The sequence below is a fragment of the Arachis ipaensis genome, chromosome B08 (assembly GCF_000816755.2).
Source record: "Arachis ipaensis cultivar K30076 chromosome B08, Araip1.1, whole genome shotgun sequence".
NCBI lineage: Eukaryota > Viridiplantae > Streptophyta > Magnoliopsida > Fabales > Fabaceae > Arachis > Arachis ipaensis.
In genome coordinates this window covers 118,256,631-118,278,397 of record NC_029792.2, presented here as the reverse complement: position 1 = coordinate 118,278,397, position 21,767 = coordinate 118,256,631, and the positions used below count along the sequence as shown (strand labels likewise).

The window sequence follows — 21,767 nt, the reverse complement described above, 5'->3', positions numbered from 1 at the left end:
TCTTCTACCAGCACTTAAAGTAATGGCAAAAACAAGACAACTGAACACCTTGAGAGAATTTAAATCTAGTTTAGCATTGAAAAGAGCTTCATAAGGAGTTTTATGATTTAAGAAAGTGCTTGGCAGTCTATTGATTAAATGTACCGAATGTTGCACTGCATAGTACCAAAAATATTTTGGAACATGAGAATGAAATAAAAGTTCTCTTGCAACATTCAATATGTGTTGATGTTTCCTCTCAACAATTCCATTTTGTTGAGGAGTCTCAACACAAGATGTTTGATGCAATATTCCTTTTGAGTTGTAGAAAGAATCCATTTTAAATTCCATTCCATTATCTGTTCTAATTTGTTTCACAGTTTTATGAAATTGGGTTTGCACCAGTTGAACAAAATTTTGAACCAATTTCGCAGCTTCTGATTTCAATTTCATGCAATAAATCAAAGTGAACCTTGTTTTATTTTCTACAATAGTAAGAAAGTATTTATAGCCAAAAGTTAATAGAATTGAGAGTGACCCCCAAATATCTATGTGTATTAAGTCAAAAACACTTTCAGAGTGTGTTACTAGTAGAAAATGACAATTTCTTTTGTCTAGCAAAGTGACAAGAATCACAAACATGAGATGATGAGATGCACTCGATGAATGAAAATGTATTTTTCATTATGGACATTCTGCTATATGGTAGATGACCTAGTCTAGCATGCCATAAGGCTCCTAGATTTTGCTCCATTGTCAGATTTATTGAGGGTATATGAACTGCTGGTGTAGTTAGTTTTCAGGGTTGAGCATTCATCACATAGAGATCACCAATGACGTTTGCCCAATCATCTTCAATGATGGGAGTACCTGTATCTCACAAGAAGAATCAGTGAATTTTAATTCACAATGCAATGATTTTGTGAGTTTAGAAACTGAAATTAAATTATATTTGAAGCGAGGTATGAATAAAATATTGGTAAGGATCAAATGGTTCGAAAGTTGTACAATGCCACAAATGTTTGTAGTGGTGGTGGAGCCATCAGGTAGATTTACTAAGACCGGCTTCATGTAAAAGAAGTTTTAAAAGACTCTTGAAGGTAAGATGCATGATCAGTGGCTCCACTGTCAAGTATCCAAGAGGTTTTATTAAAATTTGATGACATACTCAAGAAATGCCTACCTTTTGGCTGAGTGAGGGTGGCTGAAGAAAAGATGTGGTTAACACTATTGGAAGCTGGCATGAATGGTTGTTGGAGGAGAGCCAGTAAAGTTTCTTTCTGATCTGGAGTTAACTCTAGTACTTTATTGCTACTCTTTTCATCCGAGCCAGAATCAGTGATCTCAGCACTGGAATTCTCAACTGTCCCTTCAGTGCTGATTTGATTAGCTACTCGCTGTTTTAAGTGAGCAGGAAAGCCGTTTTTCTTGCAGCAAGTTTCTGCTAAATGACCAATTCGATTACAGTAGCTACAAAGCTTGGAAGTGTATTCTCGACCATAGGATTTCTGAGTGCCTCCTCTACCTGTACTTCTCCCATGGCCTCCGCCTCTCGCTGGGAATGAACCACCTCCAGCTGAGGATTGCACTTCCAAAGAATTAGTTACAATTTTGCTACCAGACAACTCACAATTCAACTGTCGTTCCTGTTGAGTTAGCATAACTAGCACAGTGTTGATTTCAGGGAATGACTTCATAAGCATAATTTGTGATTTAACAGTGGAATATTATTCATTCAAACCTCTTAAAAATTTAACAACATATTCTTCAGATGTATGATCTCGAACGATTTTTAATCCACAAGAGCAACCGCTCACACAAGCAACACAATTAAGGATGGCATGTAAATTTTCTAATTCTTCCCAAATAGCCTTCAACATTGTAAAATAAGAAGTGATAGAGAGATCACCTTGTTTGAGTGCATAGAATTCCTCTTTTAACTCACCTACTCGAAAAACATCTCCATGCGAATAAGGATGCCTCAAATCGTTTCACAAATCTGCATCTGAACTAATCCACAACACGCTTTTAGCAATCTCAGGACTGAGAGAGAGGTTGATCCAAGAGAGAAAAAAATTGTTGCACCTGTCCCATGCTTCGAAAGTAGGATCGCCTTCGGTCGGTTTCGAAATCGATCCTTCAAGGAACTTCACCTTGTTCTTCGATCTCAGTGCTCTCCACATGTCATGCGACCACTGGTAATAATTTTGAGGCGTTAGCTAGAGCGGAATCAGAGGAGTTCCAAAACTTTCTTCTGGATGAAAAAAATAAGGACCGATCGGATCAGAAATGGTAGAAGAGGAGTCGGATTTGCCGATGTGTGCTTGAAACTGAGAGAATTGACACATGAAAGTAGTGAATCTCTCAAAATTTGTAGTGAAATTCGGATGAATGACTTGCATTCGGATCTGGTGAGTGATCTGTTATTTCTGACTTATCGAGCTTGTAATTCAAATAACTTGCAAGAACAAGCTTGAAGAGAGGAAAGCTTGTAATGCAGCCTTGAGCAAAGAAAATATAAAGAGTAAGATTGAGATTGAAAGAGAAAGGAATTTTGGAATGATTTAATTAATTCACAAAACCAAAACTATGTGCAATGTATATAGCTGTACAAATAGGAATAATAAATAACTAACTAGTGGTGTAGGACGTAGATCTAACAGACTAACTAACCTGCCAGCTATACAAAACTAACTCTACAGCCATACAAAAAATAACTCTAACAGATTGCTATTTTGCTGCATTTCAGTTTCATTTGGCAATGCAAAGCATGCAGCTGTATTATGTTACACTCCAAGTGCACCCATATTTTTAAGCTAAGCTCAAATTCACATGAAATTCCTTTCCACAACAGTTTTAAGGACCTCCAATTTTTGGATGACCTCTGGATTCAGCATATCCCTTGCTTCCCTAATAAGGGTACCTTCTGTGCTCAAATGATAAGTATCCACCACAGTCTTTATCCATGTGTGAAGTTTCTCTGGTGTCCTAAAAATTAATAACGAAATGGTTAACACAACTGTAAGTAAATTCTATTTCAATAAGTTTACATTCTGAAATTAATACATACGTATACAAGCTATCAACATCGATTCCTTCAAGTTCTTCTCCAGGTGTAAATGTATCTTTGAGAGCACACAGTTGTTCCTCAGGATCCTCAATTCTAATAAGATATTTAATAATTCGAATCTCTTTTGGCACAAGTCTCTGGAGGTTTCCCACGGAAGTCTTGTATAAATGATAAAGTACATCTTTTACCTGCATACAATAATATAAGAAAATGGCAAGATTTACATATAATGTTACGGCAAACATAAATCTGAAATGAGTAGACCCTTTTATGACATCTCTCCTTTAACAAAAATGGAATTCCCATGTGGTTACACTACCAGTGTACCCTAAATAAACTATATTAGTTGCAATAATCATACAAAAATTTCTTAACCTTCGAGCTCATAAAGTTAAGTAGATATATCAACGTAGATAGGAATAGGAAAATGCAGATTTCATCATCAATACCTCATCTTTCATCATGTTTGATTCCTTAGCAGCCGACCAAGCTTTGGTGATCATCAATACCAATGTGGAATCAAGTTCTTTTTTTTCAGCCAAACTGTCTATTTTTCTGCAGGCAGCATCAAGTGAGGGCGAATTGAAAATATCTTGGAATTTCAACTCTGCTTCATTTAACTTTTCCATGCTTTCGGTTGCATCATCATAGGCTTGTACAGCAGCCAAGCAAATGTTCCCAAGCTTTGCAAGTTCTTGTCACAAAAAAAAAAGGAGGTTATAAACAAACAAATTAATTAAATATGCAGGACTGAACTACCGCCATTAGTATTCTGAGGATCAATTAATATTATTCTAGTTTTTAAGTTTCGACCAAGGGTACTAAAATTTACACAAATTTAAGAGTCTAAGTTTCTTCTACCTCATTAAAGTTAATTTATGTCAAATGAGAAAAAACAATGTAATTGTTCAGAATACGTCCAAAACTCAGAACTGAATGAACTAAATGTGGCTTGATCATTTACAAGACAAGAAATGAAGATGACACATTTTGATATGAGATTGGAAACTAAATCCAAAGTGTTATCGAAAATAGACAAAGATGCTATAAGCCTGTAAAACAAAATCCTACCATTTTGCATTTCAGCATTGTCATAGTAGGATTCAGCTACAGTATGAAGGTGCACAAAGAATTCTTTTGTAAAATCTTTACGACGCTTGGCGACAATGTCAGTAATTCCTGATGGGTCCCCTTTGATCACTTCAAGTAGATCATTATGTCTTTGCACATCCTCATCAATCTGCACAAGAACTTTTTAATAAAATTGCAACATTCCCTACTTTATGCCTCCCAAATAAATACAGCTTACAGTAGGACTGCATTACAAAAATACAATAATGATCATATCCCATTCAAACTGTGGCAAAACAAAAATGGGGGACGAAAAAGCAAGGACATATTATTCTGTCCTTTCTTTCTTTCACACCTTGTCCGTGCACATAGCAATATGGTTACACCCTATAAACACTACAAATGGTATATCCTAAACTCTTAAAGTGCAAGACTATTTCCTTGATACAACCATCTGTCTTGTTAGGCCGTTACAAATGGTGTTTCCAGGGCTTCAAGCTTTGACCTGTAACAAATTTCCAGTATAAAAGTGTGGTTTGTACTATCTAACACCTTTTTTATTTCATATTCATTTCTTGTCTTACAAATAGTGCACATGGTAATACCTCTTTAAGCTTCCTTCCAAGGCGGAGCTGCCTCTCCTTCATTGTGGGATCAGCCTCGACATCTGCCCTATCCTGACATCGCTTGAAGAAATGGGGCCTAATGATGTCCCACTCCCTGCTAAAAGCCAGCAACCTCCTCCAATCGGTAGGTGTGGGCTTGTCAACCATGAAAACACCAATAAGCTTATCACACACCCTAACCATTCGACTCTCATCCAACAGTACCTCTTCTTTTCCACCGCCACCGCCACTGCCATCATCAACATCAACACTGCTTCCAGAGGAACTGGCAGAGGACAAGCCTTCACTAACAGTTAGACAGTGCCACAACCTTCCCCCTGCTTCATATCAAAAATAAAAAAATTGTTCACAATGGCAGCCCTATGATCTCTTGAAACATAGAACACAAACAAAACAAAAGAAAATATGGAGAAATTTTGTTCCGCAAGTTTGTATCCCCGTATAGGCATTTATACAAACAGATGGAGTGCAAACTTGAGTACTAGGGTAACTAACAATTGTAACTAACTGAATAATTAAGTGGTTAATTACCTGTGGTGGGAAAATTGAGGCGCGGAAATGAAAGAGAAGTTTTTGAGGGAAAAGCAAGAAATGGAGGAGTAGGTTGGGTAGCGGACAATACTAGAGGAACTGAATAATAGCGCAACGGAAGAATCATTGCGTGTGACTCCATTTAGCAATAACACAAATCCTGAAACACACAATGCTCTCTTAATTCCAAATTAAACTTGAAAAGTTCAAAATCACACCATGTATTCAAAAGATAAATAAAAAAGTAAGGTAATCATATTCTGGTACACATAGAAGCCTGAACAGGAGTGATTAAGATAAAAGTTAATATCAAAGTGGTGCTTTACAATCCTAGACTACCTACAGCCATCAAATACGGCTAAAATTGACATCAGGATGTGTAGCATCATGTAATTCACTCAAGTGAATCCTATTGAAGAAAACATGAAAGTTGAAACTTGAAACCAATCCAAAAATTGATAGTCCAACATAATGCTGCTCAATGTAGCTAGACTAATACAGAAAAGTTTACAGAGTTTAGCAAATCATTGTATCAGAAGACATATCATTAGACATGTACAATTCTCAGCAACAAAGTTCCAAGCAGTGAACAAAAAGAAACCCAACATGCACTATCCTTCTCTAATTTACCAGACAAAAATGCCATCCAATCCTCTTCTCACCCCCACAACCCCTTGCAAAAATAATCAAGAGCATAGTGGAGGGTGGGATCCTGATCATTGATCACTAATGGTAGGGTGCATTTCAAAACAGGAGATTTCAAAATCGATGGATAGATCCCTCAGAAAGCCAAGTATCAACATAGGAGGGGACACAGCTTCAAAATCGAAAACAGGTTTCTCAACCCCTTCACAAGCAAGTTGCGCAGAGGGAGCCCCCATGTTTGTTTTGATTTCGATTCCAGTACCCATTACAACAAAGTAACAGCTTATGCTGTGCTTCTACCTTCAAGATTACTAAAATTTTTCTCACAGGGAAAAATCCACCTACTGACGGAGAATAGAAAAACAGAAAAACGGCAGAACCAGAGCTAATCAACAATCAAATAATCACTTAATAAAAAATTAAAACCACAAAAAATTCCAATTTTTAATAACCATTCGATGACTTTTGAGCAAAGAACGAAGAACAAAGAATGAAAAATAAAAAAAAATGAAGTCATTGCCTTCGTTCTAAGCAGTCTGAGCAGAGGGGCAGAAGCGCGACCGAAACGGAGACCAGGAGGCGAGCACGACGGCTAACGGCGGCAGAAGCGTGGCTGAGCAAACGAAGAGAAAACGGCGTACGGCGAGCTCGAGGAAGAAACTGCACTTGGTGAATGAGGAGAAGGGTTGGAGACTCGGACTCGACGCCCAGACAAAGACGGTGGTGTTGAGCGTGACGGATGCCGGCAGAAGAGCGGCCGTGGAGGAGGCTACCGCTAGAGTTTGGCTTAATTTGGTAAAGTTCTTATTTTTTAGAAGTAAAAGCTAGTTTTTAAAAAATAATTTTTTAAGAAGTATAGTATTTATGTTTGATAAATTAAATTAAAAATAATTTTAAATAAACATAAGCAACAATAATTACGTTTGGTAAAATTGTTTTTAAAATTTAAAAATACTATAAAAAATATAAATTTAAGCATTAAATTTTAAAATTCGTTAATATACGAAGTTATATTATATTTTTTAAATTTTGAAAAGTACAGACCAATTTTAAAATACTCCACCTTAGATACTTTAAAAAATACTCCAACCTTTTAAAAACTACAAACACAAGTACATAGTCTTTTTGTACTTTTAAAAAATACAAACACGTATTTAAAAAATTTTACCAAACCTTTTCTCTTGTTTTGGGGGAAATCTTCGTTTGAATCAAAGAATGAAATTCAATTGTCCTATTTTTATTAGAAAATTATTTTTGTGGAATAATAAAAAATTATTTTTGTCCTATTTTTATTTTTAGTATTTATTTATAATTTATTTATTATTTTATTATTTTTTCAAATGAACCATAGTTAGACCAATAAACTAATGAACTAATAACTAAAACGGTTCAATCACCGATCCGATTTTTAGAACCTTGATTTAGCTTCAGCTTTGGTTCGAAAGGACTTTGAATTGGTAATTTCCTTTGCTTTTCTTATATTATTATATAAGGACTCCATTTTACGCTGTAGTGCCTGCTTTACCCTCTATTCTTCTTTTTTTCCCTTTAATTTTAGGTTAACAATAATCTTGTAAATGTTATATATTTCATTTTTATTCGCTTTTTGTAACAAATAATTTAGTTTAGATTCTTATAGTAATATTGAACTAGTCTTTATTATTCTCCTGAAGCGAAAATTCATTGAATATTGCATCAATAAATTTGCCTTTGCTTGTTTCATAACTTAGAATAGACACACACAAGCTTTTTCTATATAATAACAAAATAGAGCCCAAAAAAAAGAGAAAAAGAAACATACAAATTATACACTAGCAATTAAGGTTTAAAAAATCTGAACCATTCTAGTTACTAGTTCATTGGTTCATTAGTCTAATCGGTTCAACCGTGATCCAACCAAAAAACTGTTTTATAATAAAAAATAAATAAATAAACACCTTACAACATAATTAGTTCTTTATGCACTAACTTTCTTCTTTTTTTAGTTCCTTATTTCTTTTTTTAATCCAAACAAAGATTCAACAACAAAAATCAACAATAATAAAATTTCCATCATTCATTTTATTCAGTTCAAAACAAGATCTAGCTTAACAAAATTCAATAAATAAATTCAGTTTAATGTAGGAGAGAAGACTCAAACATATAGATAAAAGCTCATGCTTTTATATTGAACAAATAAAAGCTCATGCTTTAGTATAATTTTAACAAAGATTAGCAATATTTTAGTTTTCAACTGACTGATCACAATTAAGAAACTACACTAGCAATGCCACATCACATCACACCACACAATTTATACATAATTCCAACCAAGTTTGGAAAACCAGATCTCTTAGCAGCAATAGATAGAGGTCCTTGTAAAATAGCACCATTAGTAGTGATATTATGTTTTCAAAGACATAATACCATAAGCAGAAAGCAAATTCTTATCGAAATAATCAAATTTTAAAAGGTTGAATAATAGACTAGAATCAACTTTGCCAAGATATGCAGGATCTCACTTGGTACATATCTCATTAAATTCACCAAATACTGACTGCTGAATGCTTTTTCTGTCAAGGCATAGTTCAAGTGCCCGTAGAAGGCATTGGATTCTACAGCCTTCATACATAGTATCTGGAACTGCTGAATTCCAAACCCAGCAGATAGCATGTTTTCAACTTCAGGACATAAATCCAATTACAAAGCCAAAGCTAAAGAACAAATATGGAAGTAAAATTTAACAAAATTTTGTTATACTTTGGCAGGAGTCTCATTTGAATAAACAAACCATTTTCTCATTTTGATGAATTTATATTTTTTCATATGATTCAGAGAGGAACGAAGTTAATCATTCAACAAGTTAATCATCCAACAATTCAATCTGAGTAGCACTAGCAGTAACAAAGAACCAAGAATGAAAAATTCAAAAAGGAAAAAGAAGCAATCTAAGTAGCACTAGCAGAATCCTAAACCTTTGTTCTCACATCTGAACAGACCATTAAAAATATGAAGAACAAGCCCTAACAGTGAGCACTGACCTTCGATCTGAGCAGCAGACAAGGACGGCGATCAGTTGAGTGCGACGGCAACCAGACGACGACCACTGTTATTCCTTCTTCTTCACTTCACCACTGACGACTCACGACAGCACTCTGCCAGATCGAACGAGAAGCAAGGGGGCAGAACTTCAATCCGAAAAGAAAAAGGGAATGGCTTTATTGACGGAAGACGCCGACCAGACGACGGCGATCGAGCTCGACGAATGGACGGCGGATAAATGTAAGTATTAAATTCGAAAATTAGTTAACATATAAAATTATATTAAATTTTTAAATTTTGAAAAATACAAGTCAATTTTGAAAAACTCTATCTTTGATGCTTTCAAAAATACTCTGATACCAAACACAAAATAAAGACTTTGAGCTTTTAAAAAACACAAACACCTCTTCAAAAAGTTTTACCAAAAAGTTTTACCAAACCAAGCCTGAAAGTTATCTGGCTAAGCCAAATTTGGCAAACAAAAACGAGAACGTTTTCTTCAAACCAGCCAGTTCTCAGTTTGGTGGTTTTCCACCGGTTTTTGAAGCAGCGGTTTTAGGAGGTTAATCGGACCGTGATTGCTGTCGGTTCACGGTTAGTCTTTTGATGAGTTTATATATACTGGAGTTTTGTTGGTGGGTCAGAAAAGGTAACTTGTTTGAGAGTATGATATTTGTAATTTATGTGGTGATTACCACTAGGTTTTTGTGTTTTGTGTATGTGGTTTTTTCTTTTTCTTCTTTTCCTTACCAATCATTTGTGTTTCACTACTTACATTGTACATACATAAATTTGTCTCCCCTAAATATACAACCACCTGTGGATTTAACAGACCTCAAAGAAGCTTTCATCAAAATCAATCACAATCACTTCCATTTTCACTTTCAATTTTGCTCTCAACTTCATTATTTTCTTCCAAGTTGAATGTGATTTTCATCTCTTGGCCAACTAACTCAGCCAGGTCCTTTCTATTGCAAACTCTGTAACCATCTATAATAGCCTTGAACAAAGACTTGCATGGCTCGATCTCTCCGCCTCTTAGTTGGGTAAATATCCGTTTCACGCCTTCAACCATGCCGGCTTTTCCATAACAACCTACCATATTAATCTGAGTCACAATGTCCGGCTCCAAATGCTTATCCTGCATTTTCATGTATGTGTTCAAGGCCTTGTTGATTTCTCCAGCCGAACCATATGCATAGATTGCCACATTATATGCATAGGAGTCAAGATCAACCTCGGATTCTATGAATGTCTGAACGGATTTAAGCGCCAAATTGTGCATACCAACTAAAGAATACAAAGCAGCGATCGCAGCTTGTCGCGCATAAGGCTTCCCCTCCTTCAGAGATGACTCCAACTGCACAACTGCTTCAATTGGAAACCCTCCCTTCTTTAATACAGTGAACAACACTTTAAAAGTTCCATCATTTGGCAAAAGCTTCTTAGATATCATCTCATGTATTAGTTCACCACACTCATAAAGCTGTCCATGAGTGGTATAACAAACCAGTACCTTATTATATGAAACACAATCCCTCAGTAAACCTAAAAGCCTCATCTCCTCCGCAATCTCAATGGCCTCGTCGATCCTTCCCATATCTTTATAAAGATACATCATTGTCACATATGAAATCCCGTCTGCCCAGCCCTTTTCTCTCAAATTCTTGAAAGCCATCTTGGCTTCGGATACCAATCCGAGATCTGCAAAGAGACTGATCATACTATTGCACGCAACTAAATCAAGACCACCTTCCAAGTTCTGCATCCGTTCATAAATCGCTTTTACTCCTTCCAAGTTCCCAACCTTACAATAAGACTTTAGCAAGGATGTCAACACAACTAAATTGGCAGATAATCCGGATTCTTCCATAATGTTGAAATACCAAAGTGCCTCTTCAAGACTACTGTATTCTGCAAATCCGTTTATTAAAGATCCATACACAACCTCGTTTGGTTTTACTCCGGCTCGTAGCATTTCCTGGTACACACTGACAGCATCAGAAAGCTGACTGAGACGAGCATAGGATGCAATAACAGCAGAAAAAGTCTGACAATGCGGCTTAAATGCCATCCCTTGCATTTCAACCATGAGATCTCTTGCCTGATCGACTAAATCAGCACCGGATAACATCTGAATGAGAGAATTATAAGTGCAACCATCAGGCCAAGTCCCATGATTCTTCATTCCCCTGAAGAGAGAAACAGCTTTGTCGTAAAGTTTTCCTTTGCCATACGCTTTGATCAAGACATTGTATTCTATGACATCCCTTCTCTGTCCTGGCACACCTCTTTCCCAATAAAACACATTCTCGGCTTCAAGCCAATGTCCCTTTTCAGCAAAAGCATCCATAATTGCAGCACATATACTTGATGATGGTACACCGTTCATTAGAAATTTCTGAAGCATATCATTTGCTTTGTCAAGGGCTCCTTCGTTAACATACATCTCGATGATACCAGGAAGAGAGTTCTCATCGACAGAAACAGAAGATTTCTCCATTTCATCAATCAGAGTTTCCACAGCTTGAACCATATTCTTTGAGCATAACGCACCAAGAAGAGCTCTGTGAGTTACATCATCCGGGAAGAGCCCAACATCTCTAATCCTTCTATAACAACAAAGAGCAGCATCCGTATTCCCCGAATTAGCATATAAGGACAGAAGGATATTGTAAGTTTTCGTATCAGGGGATATACCATTTTCTTCCATTTTATTAAGCAGAGATTCAGCTTCCAACAAATTACCATGATTTCCACAGATAAAGATCATAGTATTAAAAGTGATTGTATCCATTGCCACTCCGGATTTTAACATATCAGCAAAGACTTCGGCAGCATCCTTTAGCCGTCCGGCCTTGCCATACAAATCTATCATGGTATTGAAAGTTGAAGTCAACCGGGGTTTCTGGGGACCAATCTCCTTGTTTGATGAATTCAAAATGTTTCTCCCACCCGTCTTAAACAGCTCGGTCGAAAGGAAATGCTTGAAACTAATAGAGTTTGTGGGTAAAGATAGAGTCTTTGAATGACAATGAATGCGAGGAAAGTGCGATTTTGTGATGGGGGTTGGCAAATGGCCCCAGTAGTGAGGTTTTGTGATAACGGTGGCACCAAAGTTTGAAGAAATTGAAGAAGATGAAGAAGGAGGACTTACAAAAAATATGTCTGAACATGACATGTTATGCTTTCTTTGAAGTAATAACGAACTCAGAAAGAAGAAGAAGGAGGAGGAGGAGGAGGTAGTTGGCGTCTTGGTGAGGGTTTAAGGTGGGAAAACAGCGACAGAAGCAAGATTTTTCAGTGCGGAAATTCGCCAAATTATGAATTTAAATTTGAAATAAATTAAAATTTATTTTTTGATAGAAATAGAATGCTTTTCTTATTTTTAAAAGTTTTTCAGACACATTTTATGAGGGACAATAATTAAAACAATTTTTTTAGAAAATATTTCATTCAAATTGTAGGGGGAATAATAAATAAATGTATTGATACATCCACGGTTAATTTTGTGAGAGTTGAACCCACAATCTCCCTTATATAATAACTTACAATAAGTGAATAACCACTAAGTTAGTTAGTTAATTTAGTAATTTAAAGTATGAAATTTTTTATTTTTTATGTTATTAATATGTATAAAATTCGAAATGATTGAATTTTATATTTACTTTGAAGAAATTTGATATTTCTGCGGGTAGAATAGGGTAGAATTTAGAACTTTAGGGTGCGGGTAGGGTTAAGGTTAAGAAATTCTCAACCCGCGGGTAAGATAGGTAGAGTTTTAATAAAATTTTCAACTCGCGGATAACCCTATCCTACCCTACCCATTGCCAACCCTAATCTGGAACTTGTACCTTTTCTCCAAATTATCGACATTTATCTTGTATTACTGTTGTTCCGGGGCTTACCTAGAACCGGATGGTGGTTGGGCTTGTTTGAGGCCCAAGCGCTGGAGGAGTGTGGTCTCCGACTTGGTTTACGTCTGGGAGCCGCCTCCGAGTTGTGTGTTCCAAGAGATGGGGGTGGTACCTGCAAAGACACTCCAATGCCTAAGTCAGCATGGGATTAAGCAGGTTTAGAATGTATTGGAACTTAGCGATACCTGAGGAGTGTCAGGGTATTTATAGTGGTGATCCAATAACCACCGTTGGAGTAGTGCCACCTTTTTAGGTGGGTAACCGTCCCTTTTATCTAGGAATTGTTGGGATATGGCTTCTAGAAGTGGGTTGAGAGATTTTAGGGGCAGTTACTTATTTGAATAAGTGTTATCTGCCAGCTATCTCTTGAGCCCGACTTCTTTGGAAAGAAGTCTGTGTTGAGTCCGACCTCTTCTAAAGAGGTCGGTGAATAACGAAGGCTAATCTTTGGATTGGGCCTTTTGGTGTATTTGGACCTGGGCCTTAGTGTTGGGCCAGTGTATGAATAGTGCCCCTACTCGAGTTCAATCTCTTTTTCTTAAGAGTTGGATTCGAGTATTTGAACTCGGGCTTGTAGGCTCTGTATAATTGATTTTAGCACATCTTACTTAACCAAAGAATATTTCTTGTCCTAGTTTCGTACAACTCGTTCAATTCGAGTTGTTTTGAGGATACATGACTTGTTTTAATACAAATCACCTTTCTGAAACTTACTCTGATTTCTTACGACTTGTTTTGATACAAATCGTTTATTTCAAAACTCGTAATTATTTTTTAGTATAACCTCATCTAGCTTGTTCGATGCGAGTAGTTTTAAGGTCTTACGATTTGTTTCATTTCAAATCGTTTAATTAAAACGTGGCTATTTCTTGATCTAATTTCATACAACTCATTTAAATTCGAGCTGTTTTTTAGGACTTCACAACTTGTTTCAAGTACAAATTGTTTATTTTGAGTCCTTTTAGAGTATCAGATCATCTTTATAACCATCGGACTTCGTTGCTTTATCCATTATGCCCCTGCTCGAGGTCGAGCTTTATGAAGTCGGACTCGAGCAATCAAGCAGAAAGGATTTTCGAATGAAGCCTTTTTTTGTTGAACTCATTCATTCTGAGTTTTCTAGATGACTTGTTTTTTATACAAGTCACTTTTTTGAAGCACAACTCGTTATATATCAAGTTGTTTTGCGCAATTTATTTTAATACAAATTACTTAGATCATATGGTTATTTTTTACTCGATTTTGTTCAACTCATGGGCTTGAGTTGTTTTAAATCATCAAGTCGTATTATAACCATTGGACACCAATTTGTACATCGTCGCTTTATCCGAGCGACCATTGAAAAGGCCAGCTCGTGATTTTTTGCGCTTTTCTCGAGTATAAATTGGCGCCTTAGGTGAAGGGATTATATGCTTATTCCCTCTCCTTTCTAGTTTTTACAAGGTTATTATCCTTGTGTATGATACAACTTGTTTTATCCAAGTTGTTTTGGAGGATAGTTTTTACGTTTCGAAAAAACGTTTACAATCCTTCCTTTTTAACTCATTTCTATACGAGTCATTTGGTTGAAGTGATTCATTTTGATATAAATCACTTTTTAATGCTTTGCTTTAATGATTTGTTTTGATACAAATCACTTTTAAAGCTTTGCTTTTAGATAGACACGACTTGTGCTTAATGCAATTTCGTAGAGAATATGGTTGACTGACTCAACTCGTTTAATCCGAGTTGTCCTTATGTTGTTGTGAATGCTAGAACAAGTTTTCTTTGAACAACTTGTTTTTGTGAAATTGTTCCATTTTATATGATTAGGTCGTTTATTTTTAGAACTTGTAGAGATGAGATCGTGGGCTTGAGATTTTGTACGATTCATTCGTGTGGATCGAGTTGTTAAATCGTATTCATGCCTCGAGGGGCATATTTAGTTAAGTTACTTGTGCGACTTGTTCTAAACACAACTTTTTCAACCCGTTTGGCTCGAGCTGTTTTGAGATGTTTTCTTTCCAATTCGCATATGTAACTTTTTTCCACCAATTGGTTCCTCGTCGCTTCATCCAGGTGATTTCTATATGATCGGCCTGTGATTTTTGCGGTTTATCGAGCTTCGATTGGTGTGTGTTAATTGTAGAAAATCAATTTCCATAAGAAATTGTGGTATCTCCTTATATTGGAGGTGTGTCGCGACCTTGGCAGTTTTTCACCCTTGAAGTTAGACACTTTGTAGTAGCCCTTTTCTAAGATTTCAATCTTAGAAAAAACCTTTTTGATCTTTGTTTTGAAAAACCTTTTTCTTGGCTGACTGTCCCTTTCTTTAAGTTTTCCATAACAACTCGGGACAGCCTTTTGCCTTAATGCTTTCAGTAGGTTTCCTGATCTCTTTTTGGTATTCCTTATACTCAATTTTTGATTTATTGAGCTCTTATGATTTAGGTTACTTTTGCGATGCGTTTTCTTGTTTCTCGGTTTTTCCGACTGGTAAGTCAGATAATTTCCGAGTTTATTACGATCGACTTTTATAACCTCTTTACACCGACTTGTATCTCGTCGTTTTATCCTGACGACCATCTAAGTCGGTTCATGGGATTTTCACGCTTTGTCGAGCTTAAGTCGGCGCGTTTCGTAGAAAGAAAGAAAAACGAGAAGGAATTTATAAGAGATATTATAAAAAAGACCTTTATTTATTTGGGGAGGTACTTTTACGGCTACTAAGGGTTTAATGATCTATTCCCCCCTTAGCCTCCACTATGATGCCTCGTTAAAAACCCTTCTTCAGAAAAAACCCTTTAATTTTTGGGAAAAATCATGAAGTTGGAAAAAGAGTACATCAGGGAGTAGAGTTCGCTTTTAGCTATAGTATCTTTTCATGTTACAAGCATGCCACGACCTTGGTAGCTCGGTGCTGTTTAAGTCGGTCACCTTATAAGAACATTTTCCTAAGATCTCAGTAATCTTGTAGGGTCCTATCCTTTTTGTTGTCAGCTTTCATTCGTCCGAACTCAGTAGCCTGATATTTTTTCTTATCAAGATGAGGTCTTTTGCGGCGAATCTCGTGGCCATCCTTTGTCTCAAGAGCTCTTTCCTTATCTGAGTTTGCTCTCAGGTTTCCGGAAGGGGGTCGCGTTCTTCTTTCGTGCTCTAGCATCATTGTAGAATGTTGTCTTTGGTTAATAATTTTGGACTTGGCTCTCATAATAAGCCAGTGCCCCTACTCGAGGTTGAGCTTCATAAAGTCAGACTCGAGTATTCAGTCATGCCATTCTTGAATCTTACTATTTGTTGCTATGTGACTTTTACAAGTTATTTTGGACTCTCTTTCTGGGAGGTCGGATAACTTGTTTTATACTTGTTGTGTCAACCTAGTAAAGTCGGATACTTATCTCTTGGCTTGAGGAGGCATTCTTATAAATCACCACCCTTTTTCAATTTGTTTTAAACAAATTGTTGTGAGGTCAGGTTTACATCCTCTTCGTGTTGATGTTTGATTATGATCACGCTGTCCTTAAGTTATTTGTGCAATTCGTTTTAGGTTTGCCCTTTGCCAGCTTGATTTAGTACAAGTGGCTTAATGAGGTCGGACCACGATTTGCATTTATAACTTCTTACACCACTTTGGATCTCGTCACTTCAAGTCAGAAAAAGTGTGCATTAGGAAGTAAGGTGCGCTTTCTAGCTGTAGTATCCCTTTTGTTGTAGATATGGCACAATCTAGGTAGATTGTTTTCGAGTAAGTCGAGTATGTTGTAGTAGTTCTTTTTCAAGTCTTAAGTGACTTTGTTGGGATCTTTTCATTTTTCGTCTGATTTTGGTCCGATGTCATTTTGGATCAAGACGAGGTTGTCGGTTGAGAAATTTCTTCGTATGACCTTCTCATGGCCATTTATGCTTGGGATCTGGTTCTCGAAGTCGTACCTCAAGAAAGAGGTTGGACTTTTCTTTGTAAGCTCTAAGCCTATCCGACCTTGTTGTAAAGTCAGACCTTTAAAAGAGGTCGGACTTTTCTTTATAAGCTCTAAAAGAAGTCGGATTTTTATTTGTAGACTTGAATCCTCAGAAGAGGTCAAATTATCTTCATAAGCTTGGATCCTTAGAAGAGGTCGGATTTTTCTTTCTAAGCTTGGAAATAGGTCGGACTTTCTTTCTAAGCTTGGAGGTTTTCGACCTCATTGTAGACTCCGATCTTTAAAAGAAGTCAGAATCTCTTTCTGGTGTTCTTCAAGGTTTTTTGACCTCATTGTAGAGTTGATCGCGAAAGAGGTCGGATTTTTTACGGACTCCAAAAAGAGGTCGGATTTTTTTCTTGTCGGCTCTAAAGAGGTCGGATTCTTCTTGAGCAATGAGGTTTTAGACCTCATTGTAGAGTCTAACCTTTAAAAGAGGTCGGACTTTTTTCGTGAACTTTGCAAGAGGTCAGATTTTCTTTGTAAGCTCCAGCTCATCCGACCTTGTTGTAAAGTCTGACCTTTAAAAGAGGTCGGACTTTTCTTCATGAGCTCTAAAAGAGGTCGGATTTTCTTTGTGAGCTCCAGCTCATCCGACCTTGTTGTAAAGTCTGACCTTTAAAAGAGGTCGGACTTTTCTTCATGAGCTCTAAAAGAGGTCGGATTTTCTTTGTGAGCTCCCAGCTCATCCGACCTTGTTGTAAAGTCTGACCTTTAAAAGAGGTCGGACTTTTCTTCATGAGCTCTAAAAGAGGTCGGATTTTCTTTGTGAGCTCCCGGCTCATCCGACCTTTGAAGAAAAGTCTGACCATCATTCCCTCCAATGAAGACGGGGCCTTTGTCACCCTGTCTTTCTTTTTCTTTGGATCGGATTCCAGTTTTCTTCCTGGAAGACATCCATCTTTATTGGTGTGCGAACAACATCAAATTCTACCACAGGAATATTTCTTTCCATATTCATTGGCAGTGATGTAATTTGTGAGCAACCAACGAAAGATGTACCATGAGAATTCTTTGTATTATTCACTGTTGTAATTGACATGTGAATCCACTGAAGAAAAAACTGGATTCATCACTCCGTTGTCGGATTGGGTTGCATTCAAATTGGCTGATGCTATGTATTTGGAACATGCAACTGTTCCATTTCATGAGTGGGTATCATGGATTTTTCCGAGATTGTAAGTTGGCACAGATGTCATTGTCCATTCTATTTCACGAAGAGGTTGGGATTAGTCACGTTCCCTTTTCCTCTTTTTTTTTTTTATTTCTTCTTCACGTAACTTCTTTCGCCAATTGAATTTTCTGAATTGAAAATTCTTTTATTCAATTGGCTTTCGAGTTCGTCTTTTCTTTTTTTTTCACGTAACTTCTTTTGCCAATTGAATTTTTTGAATTGAAAATTCTTTTATTCAATTGGCTTTCGAGTTCATTTTTTTTCACGTAACTTCTTTTGCCAATTGAATTTTCTGAATTGAAAATTCTTTTATTCAATTGGCTTTCGAGTTAGTCTTTTTTTTTCACGTAACTTCTTTTGCCAATTGAATTTTCTGAATTGAAAATTCTTTTATTCAATTGGCTTTCGAGTTCGTCTTTTTTTTCACGTAACTTCTTTCGCCAATTGATTTTAAGCCAATTGAAAATTCTTTTATTCAATTGGCTTTCAAGTTCGTCTTGGTTTGCTTTCTACAATGGCCTTGGGACGATACTTTCTTCTCTTTTGTTTAATCCAATTTAACTGTAGAAGTAGAATCATCATCCCTATTTGATATCCTCTGCCCATTGGGAGAAGTTTTTACAGGATTTTTGGCATCCATAGAAACTGTATTCCAGCTTCTTTTTAACATGCTTGCATCTTATTCATGTCGAGGGGTTGTCTGACTATGTTGTTGATCATCCGTCATTATCAAGAGTTGAGCTCCAGGTCCCCGGCAACGACGCCAATGTTCCGGGGCTTACCTAGAACCGGATGGTGGTTGGGCTTGTTTGAGGCCCAAGCGCTGGAGGAGTGTGGTCTCCGACTTGGTTTACGTCTGGGAGCCGCCTCCGAGTTGTGTGTTCCAAGAGATGGGGGTGGTACCTGCAAAGACACTCCGATGCCTAAGTCAGCATGGGGTTAAGCAGGTTTAGAATGTATTGGAACTTAGCGATACCTGAGGAGTGTCAGGGTATTTATAGTGGTGATCCAATAACCACCGTTGGAGTAGTGCCACCTTTTTAGGTGGGTAACCGTCCCTTTTATCTAGGAATTGTTGGGATATGGCTTCTAGAAGTGGGTTGAGAGATTTTAGGGGCAGTTACTTATTTGAATAAGTGTTATCTGCCAGCTATCTCTTGAGCCCGACTTCTTTGGAAAGAAGTCTGTGTTGAGTCCGACCTCTTCTAAAGAGGTCGGTGAATAACGAAGGCTAATCTTTGGATTGGGCCTTTTGGTGTATTTGGACCTGGGCCTTAGTGTTGGGCCAATGTATGAACAACTGTCATGTAAAACATTCTCTTAATTATTTAATTTTGATTTCACGGTGAGACTATATTAAAACTAAATGAAACTTTAGAGTGCACATTAAAGACCAAAACAGAATATTATACCTAAATATAGATGATCAATTTAATATTTTACCCAAAGTTAATTTTTAGAGTGCACATAACATTTTGTATAAATAAAACATTTTAATAAAATAATATCCTTTTTTTTTTTCTGAATTCTTGGAAATTTTATCATTTTTTAATTTAATTGTTATAAATTGTCAGAGTAAAAGATTTACATAAACAACCACTCTTGTATTGCCATATCAAAAAAAAAAAAAATTCACCACTAATATTTAAAGGATTATCTAAACGTATAAATCTAATTAAATGATCACATAAAATATTTTACACTATTAATATATCAAAACTAAACTCTTTTCTATCCCTTAAAATATCACAAATTTTCCATTTAACCCTTCTATTTATCCTATATTCCATGCCAACTAATGCAAGGACTAAACAGAGATAACAATACTTTTTGAGGGACTAATCCGAATCTGCATTGCAAACATAAATGTTTCCTAAACACATTTGTAAAAAATTTGAGCTCATTTTCCAAATAATGCCATTCTTCTTTCTTGGCGTGCAAGATCCAAATCTGTCTGCAATGGAACTGGGGATACAGAAAATATTTGTGGCATGAGCGGGAAAGAGCATCCAATTCAGCAGTGCCTCAAAGAAACACAAGATTTCAACTTATGTTGGCTTGTAACCACACTCAAGAGAAGCTCTTCAATTTCTGATCTTTCTATCAACTTTCTTCGTCTACAAGGATAATTGATTCATTGCCAATTCCAAGATCCATAAGAGATGATGTGTCGTTGTCGAGCAGCACAGGTAATGGACAGCCCTGCAAATTCAAAGACACGGCACTACATCAATATAAACTATATTCTACTTTTCCAGCATATCAGTTTGAAAAGCTTTGCGTCGCCGTCGATCAAGGGAAAATGAAATGATTTTTCAAGATTAAGTCGAGGGTAACTGAATCAGGCAATCGTGATTTGAACAACAAATGCTATTTTTTTTTTAATGAAAACAAACCTCTTCTTGAAGAAATAACTTTAGCTTCAATGACTTCAGCTTAAAAAAGCTCTCACAGAGAAATTTCAGCTTACCAACCTGAGAAAAACAAGTTAATTAGAAAAACTGTGTTAGGTCTAAACAGGGTGAACAGTACATTAATAAAAGAATAGATTTTCAACCGTAGCTGTTGCTGGCAGCTTCTTTGTCAATGGTTGCTTCTCACCCATGGATGCTCCAACACACTTCAAAGTGATAGCTGCATATCCCTATATCAAGTTAATAAAGATATTGCAAGTTTGGAATTTTTTAATTTATTTATTTATTTAAAAAAAAAAAAAGGATTGAATGCACAGATTCGTCCATAGGTTCATACACAAGAACCCTGAGCCTATTGTTTGTGGGCCTGAAGCTCCAGTTGATGGTCTTTCATCCTCAATTCCATACAAACTCTTAAGCTCAGAAAACCTGTAATGAAGTACATCAGAACATTCACAAAATTATTGATCAATATACAACACGTGTGAATATGCTGAATAATTCTCTTATTCAATTAATTTTATCAAGTACTACTCAATAAGAATGCTGGACCAAACCTTCCCAAAAACTACTCAATTAATTTTATACCTGGGATGCTGTTTGATTTCTTCAGCATTAGCATGCAACCTCGAGATCACAAGTCGAACATACCTGCATGATAACTGTTAAAAAGTTTTCAAAAAGATAAAAAAGAGGATGCCATTTTACATTCAAAGCACGATGAGACGTGATCCTTTAATTGAATTCAGAAACTAAAGGTAAGCACATTTGCAAAAACACGTGTAAATATTAGAAATATCAGAAAGGTAATTAGAGAATAATCACCTAATCTCAGAGTCCTTCCTTTCACGAGGTGTAACCTGGAAGGTAATTAGATATGAATACATATCTGATACATTAAGGTATTAAAGATTAGGAGCGATCATCCATCACTTACCTCACTTCCATTAAACACCTTGATTTTGGCTAAACGAGCAATCAAAACAAATCTTGGAACTCCACCACTTGTAGAATCAGCTATTGGGTTCTCAGAAAGCCTAGTTTCCTTTGATGTTGATTAAAATAAAAATGAAAATAAATAATTAGAATAGAACATTCTCATATGTAACAAACAATTAGAATAGAACATTCTCATATGTAACAAACTACTCTAGAAAATCAAGCAAGTAAAAGGTCGGAGAGAGGTGTAAGAAAAAGTGTAACAGAGGAAAGAATAGTCTCTGCAGTGAAAAGGAAAGAATAGTTTTACAAGACAGATTAGTTACTTTCTCAATGTAAACTTGCAAGGATAATAGACAGATAAAGAATTAAAAATAAAATGATTCATTACTGAGAAATAGAGTGTAGTTAAGGATAGATCATTGCAACTGTCTGTTTTAAA

At 36.4% G+C, this 21,767-nt stretch overlaps 4 protein-coding genes across 17 annotated transcripts in view; all 4 read right to left on the bottom strand.

Annotated features, from left to right (window-relative positions):
* On the bottom strand, positions 466-2,389 carry LOC110266060. Its single transcript, XM_021109838.1, has 2 exons — positions 1,163-2,389; positions 466-849 (listed from the first exon to the last, which is right to left on the bottom strand). The coding sequence occupies exons 1-2, from the start codon at positions 1,680-1,682 to the stop codon at positions 779-781; spliced, it is 591 nt and encodes a 196-aa protein (XP_020965497.1). The 5' UTR covers positions 1,683-2,389; the 3' UTR covers positions 466-778.
* On the bottom strand, positions 2,521-9,173 carry LOC107612988 (uncharacterized protein At4g37920, chloroplastic). 5 transcript variants are annotated; one of them, XM_021109837.1, is made up of 7 exons: positions 8,943-9,173; positions 5,278-5,437; positions 4,726-5,066; positions 4,121-4,289; positions 3,499-3,743; positions 3,056-3,237; positions 2,521-2,967 (listed from the first exon to the last, which is right to left on the bottom strand). In XM_021109837.1, the coding sequence occupies exons 2-7, from the start codon at positions 5,417-5,419 to the stop codon at positions 2,808-2,810; spliced, it is 1,239 nt and encodes a 412-aa protein (XP_020965496.1). In that variant the 5' UTR covers positions 5,420-5,437; positions 8,943-9,173; the 3' UTR covers positions 2,521-2,807. The 5 variants fall into 5 exon arrangements, with proteins under 5 accessions (XP_020965496.1, XP_016170285.1, XP_016170288.1 ...); XM_016314799.2 differs by having other exon boundaries at positions 2,523-2,967; positions 3,050-3,237; XM_016314802.2 differs by having other exon boundaries at positions 2,523-2,967; positions 3,067-3,237.
* On the bottom strand, positions 9,725-19,931 carry LOC107611573 (pentatricopeptide repeat-containing protein At1g73710). The gene is made up of 3 exons (XM_021109828.1): positions 19,800-19,931; positions 11,644-11,800; positions 9,725-11,555 (listed from the first exon to the last, which is right to left on the bottom strand). The coding sequence occupies exon 3, from the start codon at positions 11,477-11,479 to the stop codon at positions 9,800-9,802; it is 1,680 nt and encodes a 559-aa protein (XP_020965487.1). The 5' UTR covers positions 11,480-11,555; positions 11,644-11,800; positions 19,800-19,931; the 3' UTR covers positions 9,725-9,799.
* The window catches only part of LOC107613292 (tubulin-folding cofactor E), an 8,079-nt gene continuing 5,948 nt past the window's right edge, over positions 19,637-21,767 (bottom strand). For 9 of the 10 annotated variants that reach the window (XM_021109830.1, XM_021109829.1, XM_021109831.1 and 6 more), the window contains 7 exons: positions 21,324-21,431; positions 21,212-21,246; positions 20,975-21,037; positions 20,724-20,815; positions 20,530-20,606; positions 20,369-20,446; positions 19,637-20,174 (listed from right to left, as the gene is read on the bottom strand). In XM_021109830.1, the coding sequence (XP_020965489.1) occupies positions 20,076-20,174; positions 20,369-20,446; positions 20,530-20,606; positions 20,724-20,815; positions 20,975-21,037; positions 21,212-21,246; positions 21,324-21,431 (552 nt within the window). In that variant the 3' untranslated portion in view covers positions 19,637-20,075. Of the gene's footprint in view, positions 20,175-20,368; positions 20,447-20,529; positions 20,617-20,723; positions 20,816-20,974; positions 21,038-21,211; positions 21,247-21,323; positions 21,432-21,767 lie in introns of all 10 variants that reach the window. The other variant, XR_002352951.1, reaches the window with a different exon arrangement.